The sequence below is a fragment of the Chamaea fasciata genome, unplaced genomic scaffold (assembly GCF_029207755.1).
Source record: "Chamaea fasciata isolate MVZ Bird 193981 ecotype frontalis unplaced genomic scaffold, bChaFas1.0.hap1 SCAF_6, whole genome shotgun sequence".
NCBI lineage: Eukaryota > Metazoa > Chordata > Aves > Passeriformes > Sylviidae > Chamaea > Chamaea fasciata.
In genome coordinates, this window is record NW_027094091.1 from 71,471,878 (window position 1) to 71,492,473 (window position 20,596).

Here is a 20,596-nt window from a genome sequence, read left to right on the forward strand (position 1 = left end):
CCGTAGGGAGATAACAAGGACTGAGTAGCAGTGTTATCTGCTGTTCTTATTTATAAAGGACGCTGCAACAGACTCAGGCTTCCACGTGAATTGGTTTGGCACGAGGAAAGAGCAGATTGTTTGGTTTGGCTTGTGCTCGCTCCTCCGTCCTAGGAGGGAGATGGTGACTGAGGAGTTTCTGACATGTCCTCATTGTGCTTCTAAGGCACTTTGCTTTCCTCTGCTGCATACTGAATTTTAAATCACCCAAAAAAAAGCGTTTTCCCTTTCCCCACCAGTGTGCTGCTGTCAGGAACTGTGCATTTAGGATGGCAGTGGGGTTTTTCAGCCTAGGTAGAGCTGGTCTTCAAGTGGGTTTTTAAGTGCTGATTTTAAGTAGGTTTAGAATCAAGTACCTGTTAAAGTGCTTCAGTGGAAGTTGCAGTGTTCATGTGTGCAGTACTAACTCCTGTTGTTACACAAATTCTTGTAAGCAGAATGTCACTTTTGGAAGCTCAGAGTTGGTTCTTAGTCAACGGTAGCATCTTCCTGCATGATTTTTGTGCTTTCCACCCCTACATGTGTCTGATCAGCATTGATACTAAAGAAAAACATGGCACGAATTTACATATCCTTTTGAGAGGACAAAAACCTTCTATCTTCTCTATCCTGTTAGCTTATATGAAAACAAGACCCCAGAAAATGTTACCTAAACTCAGAGTAGAGGGTCGCAGCTTGAAGGAGGATGACTTGAAGCCTGCGGGTGACTGTGGGACGAGACCTCGCGGTGGAAGTGCTCGTAGCCACGCAAACGAAAGGGTGGTGTGCCTAAACTGCAGTCCTGTTGTCTGTGATGTAATGCTCTTATTTCTCCTTTCAGCTATGAAGCCGTACGCTCCAGCCTTCATTCTCCTGTGGAGTGCTGTCGGGATAGCGAGGGCTGCCAAAATCGTCGTTGTGCCGCCAATTATGTTTGAAAGCCATCTTTATATTTTCAAGACTCTGGCCTCAGCCTTGCATGACCAAGGTCACCAGACAGTGTTTCTCCTCTCTGAGGGCAGAGAGATTCCTCCATCTAATCACTACAGACTTCAGCGCTACCCAGGGATCTTTAACAGCAGCACCTCGGATGATTTCCTCCAGTCCAAGATGAGGAGTATCTTCTCGGGGAGACTGACTGCCCTCGAACTCTTCGATATCCTGGACCACTATTCCAAGAACTGCGACATGATCGTGGGCAACCGAAACCTCATGCGTGCCCTCAAACAGGAGAAGTTTGACCTGCTCCTGGTAGATCCCAATGAGATGTGTGGATTTGTTATAGCCCATCTTTTAGGGGTTAAATACGCCGTGTTTTCCACTGGCCTCTGGTATCCAGCAGAAGTGGGCGCTCCAGCTCCCCTGTCATACGTTCCAGAATTTAACTCGCTGCTCACAGATCACATGAACCTATTCGAGAGGATTAAAAATACTGTTGTTTATCTTATTTCGAGGTTTGGAGTCAGTTTTTTGGTTCTGCCAAAATACGAAAGGATAATGCAGAAACACAAGGTTCTTCCAGAGCGGTCCATGTACGACTTGGTCCATGGATCCAGCCTGTGGATGCTTTGCACTGACGTAGCACTGGAGTTTCCGAGACCTACGCTACCCAACGTTGTTTATGTGGGAGGAATCCTAACGAAGCCGGCCAGCCCTCTGCCAGAAGTAAGGTTTGCTGAGTTTTACAGTAATTCCTGTGGTTTCTGCACGACCTCGTGTGATGAGTGGCAGCTTTTAAGCAGTGATGTTCAGATGGGACCCGTTCTGTCGTTGCTTGGTGAAACGTTCCCTGGAAGTCACTTCATGTGGTGGTGAGGGGAAGTGCTGGTCACAAATTGAACAAAATGGAATCTTTTTTTTTGGGTGCAGGAAGTACCTTGCTTTTGAGTGAGGTGCTTAATGCTGCACTAGAGGTGAAAGACAGTCCACTCTGTCTTGGAAATCACATCAGTAGCTTTTAACCAAACATGGTTTAAAAACTACCATAAGGGAGAATGGATGAATACTGTTCTATGCTTAAAGAGGCCTGCTGCTAGGTTATACTGGGTCGTAATTTCATGGTATGGCTGTCTTTATGGTATTTGTTTTTATGCCTCCCTTAGGTTTGATAGTGACTACAAGGCTACGTGTACACGAGCAGGAAAAGACTGTGCCGAGTGAGATATGGAGATAAGAGCTGACATAAATGGCACTGTGGCTGCACTCAGGGATTTTTACTGTGCACGTGCAGGACATCAGGTGCTGAACTTCAGACTGAAACAGCGATAGTGACTGGACTGGCTCCAGAAATCCTGGCTGCACAGATTAATAATTAAGTTTTATTACTTCAGTGATCTTTGATACGTTATACCTGAGAATGCCTCTGTTGAGCAATACAGTGGTGAGGGACAGGCAGAGCCATCTCACAGAAAACCATGTCATTTACACTTGTGTTTATGTGTACACAAATAGATCTTGAATTGGAGGCGATTTTTAATGGATGCTTTTGGCTGGATGATAAAAAGGGCTAGGCAGACCTGCAGTGCTCAACGTTTTGCTTCTCAAAATGGCTCTTTCAGCCTTTGCTTCTTGTGTCAAAAGTGCTATTGTCTGTTCTCCAGGGTGTCAGCAGAGATGACCATAGCCGTGCTGCTTCTAACTGGTTCTTTCCACGTATGCATCCATGAGTTTGTGCTAAGGAAGGGTCAGGTATCCTGAGAAAGCAGGCTGAAGGTACCCTTGTGCTGTCTAAAAATTCATCCCTGTTTTCCCTCCAGGAAAGCTTTGCCGGCTGGATTGAGTTTTGTCTTCGTTTTCCAGATGGGTATTTCCATTTTCTGTAAGAGGAAAAAGGTATTTGTGTAATCACCTTGGGCAATAGGTCAACGTTGCCTGTTCTGTGTCTTTTGATGTTCAGTGTAACAGGAGTGAGTGACCTTGAAACAGATCTGTAGGTCAAGCATGTGGTGGCAAATATTTGTTGCAGCGGGGGAAGAAACCACCTGTAATTGTTTGTTAGCTGAGACATCATTTACCTTCTTTTCAGTTTTATCAGGCAATTCACTCTTAGTGTTCGAAGCAAGAGTTTTCATGGAATGTGAGAGAGGGACCAAGTGAGCACATTCCTCTTTTATCCTGTAATTTGTCCGTGCCTGAGCTGTTACACACATCCCCGTGGTGTGTATTGTAGGTAAATCACTGGGCAGTCGCTTTGTGTTTGCTGAGCAATGAGGTGAAATTCGGAACTGTCCCTCTGTCCTGGCAGATGAAAACTGCCGGTGCTGCGGCTGTTCCCTGCTCTTGCTGCATCTCCGAGGCAGCAGCCTTGGCTAATTTATTTTCTGCAGCTTCTAGTTTGGTGCATTAAGGTGAGCCAGAGGCAGAGCTGGTTTATGTTTCTGTGCTGGGCTGGAACTGGTGATGCTTCGGCAGCTCTCACAAGTAATTTTCTCGTCCGTGGACGATGATTAGAAAAGGGGAGCATGTAGCTGGGCTCAGTAGCTAAAATTTGCCCACTAAAGCTGTTACTGCAAGTCTTTTGGGTCTCCCGGATTCACCAAAACTGCTTAAAAGTGGCCTAGTCCCCTTTGTCTGCTAGAGAAGTATTGGGGGAAAAAAAAAAATCGGGTGTTCTTTCAAGTCCAAAATACCTGCTCAGAATGCCTGGGCGCCTCAGTAGTGGCACTGTGTTGTCAACAGTTTTTTCTGGTTTTTTTTCCCCCACCTCACCAAAAATAACCAAGTAGCTTGTTTAACCATAATAACATCCCTACACACAAGTTAAAAGTTCTAGCTTTCTGTTCATAAGCAGCATCTTAAAAATAAGAGGCACATAGTGACAATTAAGTAGTCAACGAGGAGGTAAAGGTCGAGATCTTTTAAGGTGTTACAGGGTGGCCATTCCTTCATTCCAGGGGATGGGATAGCTCTGGTTTGTGGCTGCTCAGATCCTGCACCTGTTCCTTGAACTTCTTGAAAGGAAAGGTAGAAAAGCAAAGCTTGAAAGGTAGCACGTAGCAGTGGGCGCTGAATATTCACGTCATGTAACTCTGTGTGTGTGTGTGTGAGTGAGGGGAAACAAACCTGCCCCAGCTTTGCTGGTCATCTGTGTTAATATTATGGTTTTTATATATATATATATAACCTGCCCCAGCTTTGCTGGTCATCTGTGTTAATATTATGTTATATATATATATATAACCTGGCCCAGCTTTGCCGTCCCATCCGCATGAATATTTCCATCCTGGGGCACATCCTCCCTGCCGATCCTGCAGTCAGCTTGTGTCAAGCGTGATTTTTAGCTGCTGCTGAGCTCTGTAGCAATTACGCTGCGGCCCCCGGCCGTGGCACGCACACTGCGAGCGCGTCTTTGTGTCGCAGCCTGCCCGGCCGCCTCGGGAAGGCTCCGATGCCGCTCCTGCTCTCCCGGCCGGGCATGCCCCGGTGTCGGTGTGCGCTTGGCGCAGTGTCCCTCGGGAAGTCGCAGTGAGCGGCGTGCCAAGGAGGGGGAGGCAGCGGGGAGAGCAGCGGGTCCTTTGGAGGTCACCGCTCTGCCCGGCTCCCTGCGGTGCCTTGCGGCTCCCTCCTTGGCGTGGCAGGGTCAGCCTTACCCGTGCGGGCAGTGGCTGACGTGCCTGGGATGGCGCATTCCCCCTTCCCGTCCCTGCTGCAGGTGGACAAAGCCGAGCGCGCCCTGTCCCTCTGCCCTGCCGTGCTGGGAGGGCTTTGCAAAGCTCCGCGCGGGCAATTGTAGTTGTCCTCTCTGAGAGCCAGTGTGACATTCTCACTGGTTAGATTGGGTGTGGACAGTGCTTCTTGCACAGAGTGTGCTGCTCACTGAAAGGCAAGGAGATGGTTAAGGTGACTTAACCCACTTCCATGTGCAGTTTTATCTGCTTATGGATGATGGGTGCAGAGGCCAGGGTTTGTGTACATGACTCATAAAACTGTATGCTGAATCATATAGAGGACAGCGTGAACAAAATTAGTGTTAAAAAATGAAAAGCTATAGACAGACAAGGTCATCAGTGACTTAGACTATTGAGGGTATGGTGTTCTCTGGCAGTGTTTTCCAGATAGCTGTCATTGGCCACTAGGAAAATCACAGGCTCCTCTGCCTCTTCCTCACTACACTTCTCCAGAGGAATCTGAATGAAGCTGCCTTTTTAAAGGGGCACCCTCTAAAGCAGCAATGGGGAAACCTCTGCTCTGGCATTTTTACCTTGTGAGCAGGTTGATGTGTGCTAGGCATTAATCAGCCTGATCAGGGCAGGAAGCCCAGGGGTGCTACAAGCAGCTGCCTTGGGAAATACTCAGCCCATGAGTGAACAAATTTATGCTGCAGAGGAAGCTGTTCTCATGTTGGAGTAATAAGTCGTCCTTACAGCCACAGCTGTCAACAGATAATTACAGGAACTTCCTCACTCCTCCATGGACATCTCTTATCTGAGCTTGTTATTATATGGATCAAAGTCTATGCAGCAGATTGGTGGCTTTGGAATGTCTGCATTAAAAAGTATTTAGGGTTTTTTTTTGTTTGTTGGGTTTTTTTGTTTTCTTTTTTCCTCCCTGTGCCTTGCTGACAGTTGTGTGTTTACTAGGTGTGTTAGCTGATACTGATATTTATCTTGAAAAAGAGGTGTTTTATTCCTTAAACCTGGCTTTTCTCCTTCGTTCAGATGCAAGGACACATCTGTAAGCCTTGCAGACTGTAGCAGTAGATTTTTCCATCATTTTAGTATTACTTTTGAAGTCAGGGGAATGGTTCTTACAGACCTGTTTGGACAGTAAATTTCTGGTGATGCAAAGCAGCTCTAGAGCTGTTCCAAAATGCATGTGCTTGTCAGCTGGAGAGGCAAAAAGTCTTTTAAGGATGATGGAGATGATGCAGCACTGTGTAAATTCTGTACTGAACTGTATGATTCTGTATTTTGGCTCTGAAATACATTTTAGGTAGAGCTTCTTTCCCCCCAGAATTTGATGTTTTGACCCAGAGGAAAGCATCATGTGAGCTCTCCAGGTGCCCCCAGTCCTAAAACTGTAGAGTCCAGTCTGGGCTGCTCCAGCAGGACGGGGTTGGTGAACCATGTCTGTTCTGCCGTACTGCTGCATTTTAAATTTGGGCAGAAATGTGACTCAGCATCTGTCTGCTTAGCACAAGGCACAGGGAAAAGGACACAGGGCTGATTGTGGAGCTCCAGTTCAACTTGTGAGGAGGGCAGGTGCTCCAGGGGCACGTGCCAGACAGAAAGCTGGCATTCCATGAGCTGACAAAGGAACACAAACCCTCAGCGAGCCTGTGCTGTCCCTCAAAAAGCGAGTTTAGTTGGTTCATGGATTACAGTCCAGGGTGGTTATTTGTGGAGTTCCAACAGTTGTTTGTGTTGGGAATGGAACACAGAAGTTCCAGACCTTAGATGTTGGATAGGTCAGGTGATGAAAGCTAAAAGCGAGGGAATTTACTTGGTAATTTTTATTCATATGGAAAAAAAAAAAACAACCCAAAAAACCAACCCCAACACTTTAATAAGCTACTACTGTAAACAGGCTTTGTGGTTTTAAATATTCTAATTTATCATGTTCGTGTTGGACCCCACAAACTAACAAGATTTATTCATTTTGGTAACATGCAGTGGTTTAGCTGAGTGTCTCTTCCAGATTTTGAGGAATGACCTCCACAGAGGACAAATAACGAGCCAGTAGTTTTCCCATATTTCTCCCATTTACAACATAAAACAGAAGATAGGAATTTATTTCAAAGGGCGTTCTTTTTTCCTGGGGTATTTGGAAGATCCTTGAGTTCGGGTACCATTTTCCTATAATTTGGGAAGTTGGGATGTGCTCAAAACTTGACATTTTCGAGTAGCAAGCCTAATTATTAACATTACTGACTTGAAAAAAAACCCCAGTCTTTAATCAAAACAGCTTTTCAGACGTCCTGGTTGCTTAAAGGTGAAGTGGATAATTTGTTTATGGCTAATACCTTGCTTTGGGGGACGAGGTGGCTCCAGCAAGGGCTTTGTGAGGAGACACCTTCCTGAGCCTTCCCTGGGCAAACCCCAGGAAGAAAGAAAAGCTCTTTTATCTGAAGAGGGAAATGAAGAAGAAATTGCAATGATTAGATTAAAGGATTTAAAGCTGCAGGTTAGAATTCTATCTCCTACCATCCTCAGAGCTCAGGTGTCATACTGGAGCAATGGCAGACAAAATTCCCCACCTAAATGAGATTATCACGTGGATTTTGGGGTGGGGTGTATGTCAGTATCGGTAATACAGAGGTCTGTATTTAAAAGTTAGCTTCTTGTCAATTTTCTTCTTAACTGTATTAGCAGCACTTTAATTGGACTTCATGTTCTGTAGACAGAGTAAGTAAAAACAGTCTCCATACTTAATCCTGTTTTTTTCTTAACTCCTGTAGAGTTTTTTGCTCCATATGGAGCGACTGAGAGGGTTGGTAAAACCTTGGTTTGCATTTCCGTTTGATAATCATCAACTTTGCTGTGCGTGCTTGCAAGTTGACGCTTAGGAAGGTGGTTTTTTGGGGGTATTTTTTAACAGAATGTTGCCTGTGGGGTGTTGCCAGGAAGGTTTTTCATTGGAACCCTGGGTCTGAGGATCCCTCTGCTGCACCCGCTACTCTCTGCAGTGATTTTAATAACCTCTCCTGAAGGGCGAGCTCCTCGTTTTCCACTCCTCCCATTCATTTGAAAGGCAAGGTTGCTTTCCCGGGGTGCCTGCCAGAGGTCTGGTGAGTAATGGATTTTTGCATCAGGGAAGTCTTTGCGTGGCACTTTGCTGGGTGACCTCTAGCTGTGGGTAGGGCGTGTTCCCGGAGCTTCACGGGATATGCCTGCAACTCTAGAGGGGGCTCAGCCACGGCAGCAAAGGCTTGGGGGCTGCATTTCCTGGCTCTGCTTCGGAGCGTGAATTTTATTCCTCGTGGGAGTTAAATGGACTTAAACTCTCTGTCCCTGCTGGATGCTAAATGGGAAAAGGCAGTAAAGGTCCAGGATGAGGAAATACAACATTGTAGGCACTGGAAAGCTTTGTAAGATTTTTAAAGACTTTTTTTTTTTTTTTTTTAATACCCTGTGTGTTTTGGAGAAGGCAGATCCGCAGTGTATATATATAAACAGCAAATAATTAGTGAGAAATGTGAAAGGGAAAAGTTGTCTGTGTTTCAGCAGGGCTGAATCTGTGTCTAATATTGAAAAACTTAAGAGCATTGTTAGATTAATATGTGGTGACTGTACTTACTACTGCTTGGGGTTCTGATAGGAAACAGTTCAAATCTTCAGAATTTGTTTCCCAACTGGTAGCACGTTCTTTCTTCTTACCCAGCGAGAAAACGGGGATTTAGTCTAATGCCACAGTCTGAGTATGCTTCTTTACTGGGCCCAAGGTACTGTTTTTGGAGTTACCATACTCTGTACCAGTATGAATTACAAAACAGAAAAAAAAACGGTGTGAATATTAACTGCATGCACTTTTTGTATGACAGGTCTCGTCAATAAAGCCCAGGGAAGGGAAGAATTAACTTGTTATTAATGCAGAGGGAAATGGGGGCTCGGAAGGATCCTGTCCTCGCTGGGAGCTGCGTGTCTGCTCTTAATTGAACTAAGAACCTAATGAAGACAGATGATATGGAAAGTAGCAAGTCCTGTTAAAATGGGAGAATCCCTTTAAAAGGCAGGAATTCAGTCAGGGGAAAATCACCTTCGGAGCGTGGCCAAGGTGCCGGGCGATGCGGAGCCAGCAGAAGCTGCGGGATGCGTGGAGTCAGGGAGGCTGACTCCATCCTCTGCCTCATGCCCTCGGCGTTCACTGCCGTCTTCTGTGTCCTTTCCTGCTCCCAGCAAATAAAAACCTCCTAGTTTTGGTTCTAGACTGATTGAAAAACTCATGGCAAGTAAATACAAACGGCTTACTTGGCCTGGAGTGGTAGTTTCTCGGAGTTTGCTGTAGAATTGTGGGGTTTTAGAACTTTTAGGTTACACGGTATGATCCTGTTTGTTTTGTGATAGTGAAGGTTGGATGAGGGCACCTGTATGACCTTAGAGCACCCGTTCTGATATGTTGTTAGTAAAATCTGAAGTAAGGATGTATTAATACAGAAGTTAAATATGGCACGTGAGAGAAGTACTATCCAGGAGATGACAGAAAAGTTGGGATGCTCAAAAAATGGTCTTTATACCTTTCTGTTTATTTATCAGAGTATCTCCTTTCTAAAGATGGCTTAATGTGGCTTCTTACTTGAAAATAGACCTGGTTTTGTCCGCTCTGAGCAGCATTTTGTAGGAGAAGTTGCATAGGATGCCTGTGCTCTGCCTTGGGGAAAGGGTGGTTTGCAACCACATTCGAAGAACAGGCGTTTGTGCTATTGCACATTTGAATCGAGCAGCTGAACAGGGAAAGCTTCGGATATTACACCCGGTTATGTTTGTATTTGTGCACTTTGTTTATCTGAAACAAAGCTCAGTATTAGGCACCACTGGTTACTGCCAGCTGGGCCCTCACTCCCTGCTCACAGCTGTGTGTTCAGCACCGGGGCCTGCAGAGAATGGCTAATTAGAGAACCAGGCAGAACAAAGCCCACACAGTGGGGCTGGCACAATAGCATTCCTGTCTCACATTGGTCAAAAGATGGATTTTATTTCTTTATTCCTCCCCCCTCGCCCCTACAGTACAGCACAGATCAATAAGTGCTTCTTCTCCCTATGCAGGCACAGAGTCCTGCACTATTTCTCCCCAAGGACATGCATTTGCACAGAACTTACATGAAAACAAGCAGAGGCCTGGCAGGGTTGGGCACAGTGTTCCAAGTAGAGGCCCTTTAAGTTTTTTTAATACTTTAGTATGCATTCTCTATTATTTTTTAAGATAACTTGTGAAAATGGTAATTGATATAGGTATTAGGTGGTATTTGCATTATTTATTATATTTTAAACCATTTTAGTGAAAATTTGAGTTGGTTATAATATGTGTATGAGGTGATCCTTTATTATGAGTGTGTATAATGCTGTAAGTGGATGGAACACAACACTGAGCTGGAAAATGTTGTTCACAGTTCAGGTCAGAACGTGAATGTGCCGTGTTAGACTTGCCAGGCCTACACTTCTAATGGACGTGATGTACACAAGCTCTGTGAGTGTCCATTCTGGTCCCTTATTAGAATTTCTGTTGGAAGTTTGGCTGTAAAGTTCACCGAGGTTTGGGGGTTCCAGTTCCATAAGGTTTCATTGCTGGTTTGGAAGGGAAAAGCCAGATCCCTGTTTCTAAGTCACTGCTAGGTTTGTCAGGTTGGCAGTGTAGCCTCAGCGAGGCAATGTTGTCTCTCGGCTGTGCTAGGACTTAGAAAGAAAAGCTCTTGCCTCGGTTTAAAGAAGACCTGAAGATTACTTATATTTGGCAGTGAGGAAGAGGGTTAGGTCTTCTCTTCCAGTCGCTGAAAGAGAGAGCCATTTACAGAAGTGCACGTCCTGATGATGTGCATCTTAAGTTTGAATTAACTTCGCAATTCTGTGCTCAGTTGAAGTTCGAACCGGAGTTTGAGGAAGGCTCAAAGCTGCTCATCAGGTAACAAACTCCCTCCCCTAATTTTTTTTCCTGTAGGTTAGACCTCCCAAATGGTAATTTCCTTTCCTTGTGTTAAAAGAAAATCATCCTGAGTTTCCAGGAAACCCCGAAAATCCTTCAAAGTGGGCAAAAGGAGGTCGCTGCTCTGCAAGCCGGGAGCCGTGAAGTGCTGCCCGATCAGGGAATGCTGCTTTTAATGAGGGCAGCTCTAATGACTCATCCTGACTCAGGGCCTTTTCACACACACGGCCAGTAGATCGCCGGGCAGAACGTGCTGGAGGTCAAAAGTGAAAGTGGATTTAAGGGGAAGAGAGGGGTCAGTTCATGGGGGATGAACTTGGGTGTCTCTGAGGGGACTTTTTGTGGGTTCATCGAGGCTGCTGTGGGGGATGTTAGGGCTAATATGGCCCCGGGGAGTGGAAAGGTGTCGTAGCATCTTCCCCAGCAGAAAGGTAGGAAAGTGCCTGAAGGCTGCTGAAACTGTAGGCAGACAGAATGGTTCTGTGGCATCGGCGTGCGCTTTGCCAGCGTTCAGGTTCTGTGAGCATTGCTCCCAGCTTCTCTTTCGTGAGCACTAGGAGTGTACATGCAAGAATTAAATGACATAGATAGCCATAGTCACAGCGGTGCTGAAGTATTCAGTGCCTTTCAGAGGTGTGCCAAGAGCACAGCCTGCTCTTTATCTGCTGTTTCTGTGGTCTGCTGGTATCACAGCTACACCTTGTATACTACCCAAAGAACAGGCAAAACACAAGAAAATACTGCGGCTTTGTGCCGTGGCCTGGCTAGCTGTACCAGCACATTCAGATGTGTCTTAAAACCAAAGGCCTGGGAGTGCCACTCGCTTGGATTCAGTTTCACTTGATCTTCTGTTTAGAAATTCTGTGCTAAAAAGCTGTCACAGGAATGATGATAAGTTTAAGGAACCTGAGAGTAATGGGCTCATCCGGATCACAAACTGAGGGAGGAGGATGCAGTGTAAGTTCCCTGTTTTCCATTGCCTGATTTTTTACCCAGCTCCCTACGTTTGCGTGGATCCCAGTGAATGAGGGCTGTGTTATGCCAGGAATGACACAGATGTTTGCAGGAAGAACCCTTGTCCTGACAAGTCTGTAGCTGATTTTCTGCAGCCCGTGCACAGTAGTGATGTCCAGCACCCCTCTGGGGAAGCAGATTGGAAAGGGGCTGCAGGTCAGAGGGCAGAAAGCAATTCCTCTTGCTAACAGCACCATGCAAAGTATAAATAAAATCTGGGGTGGGACAGAACCTTTCAGTTGATGTCAAAGTACAGCAAGCTGAGATGAAACTCTCTGGGTGTTCCTGAGGTTGGCATGGGACAGTTTGGACCCTGAGGAATTAATGACATTCTTTCTAATTTAGTGTTCTAAAAGAAACTCAGAGGACAACATCAGGCTCCTCTGCTTCTGCATTGGCCAGGTGTCATCCAGCTCTGGTCTGGATATTAAGGTTCTGTTGGTACAAACTATTTTATTTTGTATTCCAGGTTTGTTTTTTTTTTTTTTTATGTAATCCTGTTTAACATGACGAACAAATCCCATGCTTTCAGCCTCATGGTAGGATCTTGTCTTGCCTGTCAAGATTTTCAATTCACCTTTGTCCATGTTATGTTCCACTGAAGCAGTGGGATTACCTTCAAAGGGAAGGACTACAGAGGCTTGGCTATGAAACCACCATAACAACACAGAGCAGGTTGCTCTGCCGTTCCACAACAAAGTGCACAAGTCTGTAGGTGACATAAAGTTCTTTTTTTAAAAATTATTATTCCTCTAGATTAAATTCAAAGTACTTAGCGGCTATTTTTTTGTTTTACATGGGGGCTTTTTGAATGCTATTTTAGAAATTCCACTACAGGGGAATATTTATACTTCCTCTATGCGTCTGTAATGAAGTACCGTTGTTACTGTGGGAATACATCTGATCTGTGAAGTCTCCCAGAATTTGTCATTAAGCACAGAGGAGCAGTGGCATTGGGAGCCAGTTCTCAGCTAGAACAGGCTCATCATCTCCAGCAGCAGAAATCATGTGTCTGGCCAAGGAGAGGCAGTCACAGGCAGGACCTTCTGATGCCAGGATGATCCAGGATTATTCTCCGTCGCTTTCCAGGGATCAAAGTGAGCCTGAGTAGACCACTCCATGGATTTTTCTCTATAAAAACACAAGTGCCACTTGCTATTTATCCTGTTTCTCTACCCATTCCACACCAGTTCCCGGACACCTGGCATTTCTGGGTGCACCCTGTGTAAGTGGTCTGTGTCCAGTTGATTTAGATTTCCCCTCTGGTCAGAGGGACCTGGCATTGCCAAAGGCCAAACCAATGAAGGCTGAAATGAAGGAAGCAGGAAGCACCTTGAACTTCTTGTCACCAGGTCCCTTGTCCCATTCACCTTTGACTTTCCAAACCCCATCCCTGCAAGCTCAGGCAGTGCCTGGATATTCCACCTGTCCCTGTTTCGGATTCAAGAATGGGTTTTCCCTTTTTTTTTCTTTTTTTTTTTTTCTTTTTCCATCTTTATCTTCCTGCCACCTTTGCTGGCTTCCTGCTTATCAGCATGGACCACGCTTGAGCTTGGAGGAAGTGGTGCTGGAGCATGCTCTTCCAACATGCCTGTCTTTCTAGGTCCATTTCTCACGGGATTCTTCCAGGCAGGTCTCTGAAGAGGCTGGAATTGTCTTTCTTGAAGGCCAGGAGTGGCTGCTGTTGTCTGCCATGTTGCCTCAGCATGCTGAGCTCCATCTCATGGTCACTGCAGGCCAGGCTCCCCGACCTTTGCATCCCTGCCCCGTTTGTATGTTTGAGCACCAATGCCTGGTTTGTGGCTTCTTGAGCACCTCTGTCAGGGAGGTGTCATCAGAAAGGCACTTTGGAATCCTCCAGGAATCTGTCCCTCTGGCTGGGTGAAGACCAGGGCCTGTGAATATTGGGCTTTTCAGACTGGTTTGTCCTTGAGCTCACAAAAAGTTCTTTTCTCTTTAGCTATAAACAGCTGATGGGAAAGACTTCAAGATGTAACTAGTTGCAGCACTACAGTGACTGTAATATAATGACATTTGCAGTGTGCCTTAGGTCCTGAAGTAAGATTCAAGGACGAGCTTTAAATAAATCACAAAACCACTTGGAAAGTTTCGTGTCAGAAGTTCAGCCCCTAATAAATGATTCAGCTTCGAGGCAGGTCAGAGCCACTTCCCCTCCTTTGCCTTCTCCCTCTCCCTTCACATGAATAAAGGAAGGAAAAGGGTGCACTGGAAAAAGGACGAACTGTGGTTTTTAAAGAAAATGGAAATCTTTTTTGCTTTCTAGCAGAGAGCAGTGCACAACCCCCAGTGCAATGTGCTGGAATTTGTGCTCAGATACGACAGCACGGCATTACTCCATTGCTGCCTGCCCTCCTATTTATTGCCAGGACAAGAGGCACATTGTGAGCACGGCTCTTCATTTTCTCTTTGCTCATTTCCTATTGCTGCGCTGGTGTTGAGCAGGCTTGTGCTTAAACTCGACGAGACCAGAATTAAACCATATCCTGAGGAACAGGAGATATTCCTCATGCGACTGATATGTCAGGGGTAGGATTTTTTTTTTGTTTGCACTGCTAACGGTTGTGTTAGGAAAAACCCAGAATTTAAATCTGTGCTTTAAAAAGCGAAGGGTACGTTTTCTTTATTCCTTGAGCCGTAGAAACTGACAGTGTCTTTAGAAGCTCTGGCTTCTCTCAAGTTGAGTTTATTCTTTTCATATAACTGAAAGCAAAGCAGGGCTTTTGAAGCACTCTCACTTTGCTAAAGGCTGGAAATGACACAGCTGAGTCCCGGGCTTCATTCACACTTCTCCTGTGCAGGGCTTCCAAGCTGATACTATGAGATGGATCTCTGTGCTTTGCTGAGTTAAAATGCAGCCTGTTAACTTGTGAATGTGTGTCAAATGATCAGTTAAGGAGGGACAAATTGTTTTAAGCCGGCCGGTGGTTAATGCTGAAGCTAAAGCAAACACAGAAGGGTTTTGCCGTTCGCGGCCTCTGCCCTGGATTTGGAATCGTGAGTCATTGTTCTCGGTGACGCCTAGAACATTTGGGATTTGTAAAACTTGCCTTCTGAAGCAACGAAGGCACCAGCAACTGCTCTTTCTAAGCCATGTTTGCTTACTGCTCCTGTGCTTTGCCTCTGCAGTGTTCAGCGTGAACTTTGTTTTCCACAGGATCTCCAGGCGTGGGTGAACGGCGCTCACGAGAACGGCTTCGTCCTCGTCTCCTTCGGCGCCGGAGTGAAGTACCTGTCGGAAGACATCGCCAATAAGTTGGCACAAGCCCTGGCAAGGCTGCCCCAGAGGGTTATCTGGAGGTAAGGGCAGTGTTGGAGGAACTTGGGGTGGTTTGGAGCAGGCTTGTTGCCTGCTGAAGCGACTCCTGGGTGGCACAGACGGCGTGACACTCCTGAAAAACACATGGCATGAAAATACTGCAATATCCTGGTAGCAAGGAGAAACAGTGATTGTTGTGGCAGAAAAAGACATGGGTTCGTATCCTTGGAAGGACTGGGGGCGGTGAAAACAAGCTGAGATTATAACATTTGGGATATACTGCCACTATTTTTGATGAAGGAGCTACCCCAGGGCTCACAAATGAATCCTGATGACGAAAAGCTTCCATTTTCTTTCTTCTTCCCCTTTCCCCTCACTTTTTTAGGCCCCTTTTCCTCTTTTATGTGTAAATACATGCTTTCATTATTCATTTTCCCACTTGCTTGTTCTTCTGTGAGAAATTGAAAGAAGAGAAATTTTCAGGAGTCACAATCAGTAAGAAGCGTTCTCAGCTCTAAAAACATCTTGAGTAGCGCTCTCAACTCCCTGTAAAAATCCAAAAACTGCTTAGCTCTGCTTCACATCAAGCATCACTGACATAATTTGGTGGAGTTCATGTGAACAATTTTTTTTCACATATTCAGTGTCTTACACCTCATGGGGGTGTCTCACGACCCTGCCACACTCTTGGAGTTGTATGAATAGTCTTGGTGGCCTGTTCCCACAATTTTTTAGGGAATGTCCTCGCTGCTGTGTGTAGTTCAAGGATCAAATCCCACGAACAAACAGGAAAAATGGGATTTTTTTCAGGCTGTGGCACAGAATCTGTGGTCGTAAAGGTAACATTAGTTTTTTTGGAGCAGAGCCACTGTTTTCTTATGAATCCCACAACACTGCTTGGCTTCTAATTAATCATCCACATTTTTCTTACTGCTTTTCTTCTGGCCTTTTACTATGTTTTCCCTGGAATATGTATCTTTAGGAAGCATCCCCTTTTTATAGCAAATAAATTGGGAGGATAGCTTTTTTTTTAATGCCAACCCAAGAATTTAATTTAAAGCCTTCTGTTAAAATTTAAGTATTTATATATCAGCCAAATGTAACTTGGGAGTTTTTGGGGGATTTGGGGTTTGGTTTTGTTCCTCAGATGATGGAGCTGTATGTTGGACAGAAAAGTGGTGGGTACTGCTCGGTGGTCTTAATGTCATGATCCTCATCAAGGGATTTTTGTCATTTTTTATAACCTTCTGGTTAGGGAGGACAAACCAGTGACATAATTAATTGCTTTTATGTAACTTAGCATAAATAATTTAGGCTTTTTTTGACATACAGAAGTACAAGCTAGTTGCAACGATGTGTGTCTTGCTTAATTGGGCATGTGTAGCTGATTCTTTCTGAAGTTGCAGTTCCAGTCCTCTCTAGTGAACAGAACAGCTCCATCCTTTAGTGGTTACTTTGGAGGGTTTGATAACTGTTTCCATTTCATGTTGCTGGTTTAGGTTTTCAGGAAACAAACCCAGGAATTTAGGCAACAATACCAAGCTGATCGAATGGTTACCACAAAATGACCTCCTTGGTGAGTATCCGTTTCCATTATTTATTGCTTATTCTCGCTTGAGTTCAGTTTGTTCTTTCAAAAGTACTCTACTGAAGTAGCAGTTATTGTAAAGCCAGGATAATTTCTGTCATGGCAGTCATGGAGCAAGAATATTAAATTGAGATCCGGAGAGAGAATTGGACACGTCTCTGTTAATTGTCTTCCCCTGATACGAATTTCATGTTTTACTTACCTTCCAGCACTGTTCACGGAGGAGTCATGAAACTGAGGATCAGAATAAGTTTTAGAGGGGTGTAAATGCTGTTTTGTAAATACAAGAAAGCTGTACCAGAGCTCGGGCACATATTGCAAGCTGATAATCGTTCTGTTGAACTGAGGTGCCTCAGGTTCTCAGGGAGAAATGAAATTTGATATTTTATTTTTCTTTTTCTTCCCTGTCAAAGGGTACCTGAGCACCTTGCAGACCTGAGAGCTCACCAAATATTTGACCATGTCTGGGGGACCTTGGGTGTCTGTGTGTTCCCTAAAGAGCTCCAATGGGAGCTGCTGAGTGCGTTAAGCATCAAGTGTGTGTGTGAGCTGGAGAATTTCCCATAACGTAGTGATTAGGCAGATGACTCCTGAAGCAGGTAGATTTGTTTTGGTTACAAGATCGCTCTGAGGCAGGCTGTTTTTTCCATCACATGGGACTGTCAGGTCTTGCTAACCTCAAGGCATGAAAAGCTTTAGGGAGAGTGTGACATCAGTTGTCCTGCCATTAGAAACGTTTTATTTCGTACACAACCGTGCTCCCCCTCACTCACGTGTACTGCTAAACCCGCTGGAGTCACCACCTGCGGCTACTCAGGAGTAGGCAATGCATATTAATTACTCCATTAATCATCCTACATCATTACGTGAGTTTACATTTGCACACGAGAATTTGCTTTGCTTTGGCTGCTCTCTCTCTCTCAGTGTCTAAGGAGATGATTTAATGCGTGAGGAATTCCAGCAGAGTGGGTTTAGGTAGAACTTCGGAACAAGTTGCAGTAGTTTTCATCTGCCTGAGTTGCAGCCATAGAAACGTGGTGATAAATCTGTTGTACCCAGACGCTTCAATAACTTAATATAAAAGAGACAGAAGTGCATTTTGTAACCTTCACGCTTCTTGTGGTTCCAGGTCACTCTAACATTAAAGCTTTCCTCAGTCACGGAGGCTTGAACAGCATTTTTGAAACCATGTACCACGGCGTGCCAGTGGTGGGCATTCCCCTCTTTGGAGACCATTACGATACCATGACCCGGGTGCAGGCCAAAGGGATGGGAATACTACTCAACTGGAAGACCATGACTGAGAGTGAGCTGCACGAAGCCCTAGTAAAAGTTATTAATGACCCCAGGTACGGAATGAGCAATTGTTTGTGCATGAGCATGGGAATGAAACCTTTGTGCCGTGGAAAAAACCTGCGTTTGGTTATTTGTTTGTACAGTTGAGGCAGGTCTGGGTGTTTGTCCCATTTCCCAAGATTACCCAACGGCTGAGGTTTCTGTGTGGGTGCTGGGCTGATTCCTCAGCACCAAAACTCAATTGTCTCACTTGCTCTTTGTAGCAGTTGCCATGTGGAGGGCACAGAGGTTATGGAAACAAACCTGTCCCAACTTATTCTGTGTTGCAGACCAAGGTCCCTTTGTGTCTGTCTTGATTACTCCACACGAGCAGTCTGGTTGTGGTGCTGCCTGCAGGGCCTGGAGCAAGATACACGTACATGGTTTGGGTTGTAGCTGAAATGGGGAGGTATTCAGAAAGAGTGACTCTAAGTTCAGTGATTTTATTTTAAAAAAATTAGTATTTAATGTGTTATTTTCCTGTTCTGGCTCATAATACCTCTCATATCCAGGTTAAAAATAGAGAGGGGTTAGCTGGCAGTGTACTGTATTGGGCTAACCCCAGTTTTGGAGAGAGGTGCTGTTGATGCTTCTTGCTTTCCCGGGAGCAGAGCCTTTCTGGGAGATCGCTGTCAGGAGCAAGCAGCAGGGCAGCGGCAGAGAGGGGGAATGTTGATAGCAACCTCGATAACATCAGTTGCATCACCTTCCCCTTGTGCAATTATCCTTGGTGTAAAGGCAAGTCCTATGTAAATAACCTGTCAACCCTGCAGACAGGAAAGAAAGAATTTGACAGGGTCATCTGTCAGGGTGAAAAACCAAAAGTTTTGGGCGAAACTCCGGACCCGAGTGGAAATGGTTTATTGCGAAAGCAGCCCCGGGTTTCTTGCTGTTCTGCATTTCTCTGGTAATTCAGTTGCACAATGGCATGAGATGACAGCTTTTCCTTTCTTCCTTGTTTGCTTTCCTCCCCCCCAGCTACCGGCAGCGGGCGCGGAGGCTGTCGGAGATCCACAGGGACCAGCCTGGACACCCCGTGAACCGGACTGTGTACTGGATCAATTACATCCTGCGCCACAACGGAGCCCAGCACCTCCGTGCCGCTGTTTACAGCATCTCCCTCTTTCAGTATTTCTTACTGGATATTGCCTTGGTCCTACTAGTGGGTGCTGCCTTACTTTACTATGTTTTGACCAGGATGGCAAAATTAATCTGCAAGCAGAGCAAACATCTCTGGTCCAATGACAAACATAGCGCTGTTAATGGACACTACCAGAACGGCATCCCCAATGGCAAGTATAGAAGAAACGGCCACATTAAGCATGAAAAAAAGGTGAAATGAGCCAACAGCCCTATGTAAAGTAGTAATGAATCAGATCAGTAATCGAATTGTATCGCTGTAACTTAGTCTAACAACTACTTAAAACCTCAGTAAGCAGTTCTAACACTCCCCTTCAGTATGTAATATTACGTGACAAAATTCTACAGAACTAAGAGAGGTCTTTAAAAAAAAAAAAAAAAAGGCAAGCACAACCTAAAATGGAAAATATTTTATTCTTAATACTGATGCAGAGAGGTTATTTTGGCACTGAAGTTTTTAGAAGCCTTAATTCTCTAAAGTTCTATACAATGACCGTATTTATGAATTTTCAGCTTTTAAAAGCTCAGTGTGTGTTTCCCAAATGAGGCGAGGTTTCTTTTTATTTGCAGAGGTGTTCTCCTTTTATTTTTTTATTATTTAATATCTCCATTCTTTTAGCTGAGAGAACTCTCTAGTGCTAGTTCTGTGTTTCCTTTGTGGGAGGTTCAACCTGTTGTGTAAGAGCACTGTTTAAAACACAAATGATTTCCCCCAGTCTTTATGCGAGAAATAGCAAGTTGTGGACTGAGAACACAGACGTTTTAAAAAAAAATAAAAAAAAAGAAATAATCCTAATGAGCACTGAAGAAAAATGGCAAAAATATGTACTCGTTTTACTGATAAAGCTGCATGACTCTTCTGCTCGCTACCGGTACTTTGGAGAAAAGGGTTCTGAGCAAGTCTACAGTGTGTCCTAACTTTAACTGAGACAAAATTTTATTTGTCGCCTTTCTCTGCATACAGAATTTATGCCACGAAAATATTAGGGAGTCTTATTTCAGTTCCAAATACGGCTGTGTGGGAAGTGGATTTTGCATAATTAAGAAAAATAAGTGAAACAACAGCAACAACGACAAAAAAAAGGACTGACAAAAACCTAGCCCTGTGCTTAGTGCAGAAGGTTTTGTAATGGCCCAGGGCTGTGCAGACTCGAACCACTCCTTGGGGTTTGTTTCAAGGGAACGACCCCCACACAGCGCTCCCCCCGCGCCCCCAGAGTTTGAATGTCTTTCCTGTTAATTCTCATTAAGTTCTTTCTGAATCGCAATGTTGTAGATGTTCTCTTTCAATGGTTGTATCTGGAAAAAACAGAAATATTACCTTCTATTAGTCTGGGCCACGCAATCCGTGTTCCGCATAGTTGCCAATAGGAATTCCGCGCCGCGGGCGGTGTCCAGCCGTCCTGCCCGGGGCTGGTGGCGTGTGTGGGGTGAGGCCCGGCCACCTGGCGGGCGGAGGTGGCCCCGTGTCCCCCCGCCTCCAACAATCTCCTTCAATCATTGTCGCCGACACGGGACGCTGGCGGTGGTGTGTGCTCCGAGGGGCGGGAATGCCGGGCGTGGAATCATTGCTGCCCTGCTGAACCAAAGTTGGCAACTATGAGTTTTATTTCCATGTCATTCTGTTTACTTGGAATTTGCACTACACA

The 20,596-nt window shown here is 45.1% G+C and overlaps 1 protein-coding gene across 1 annotated transcript in view; it reads left to right on the plus strand.

Moving 5' to 3' along the window:
* UGT8 (UDP glycosyltransferase 8) overlaps window positions 1-19,385 on the plus strand; it is a 33,849-nt gene extending 14,464 nt beyond the window's left edge. The window contains exons 2-6 of the mRNA XM_066184855.1: window positions 860-1,683; window positions 14,783-14,925; window positions 16,384-16,460; window positions 17,602-17,821; window positions 18,786-19,385. Coding sequence (XP_066040952.1) covers window positions 862-1,683; window positions 14,783-14,925; window positions 16,384-16,460; window positions 17,602-17,821; window positions 18,786-19,149 — 1,626 coding nt within the window. The 5' untranslated portion in view covers window positions 860-861 and the 3' untranslated portion in view covers window positions 19,150-19,385. The remainder of the gene's footprint in view (window positions 1-859; window positions 1,684-14,782; window positions 14,926-16,383; window positions 16,461-17,601; window positions 17,822-18,785) is intronic.
* Window positions 19,386-20,596: the final 1,211 nt, after the last annotated feature.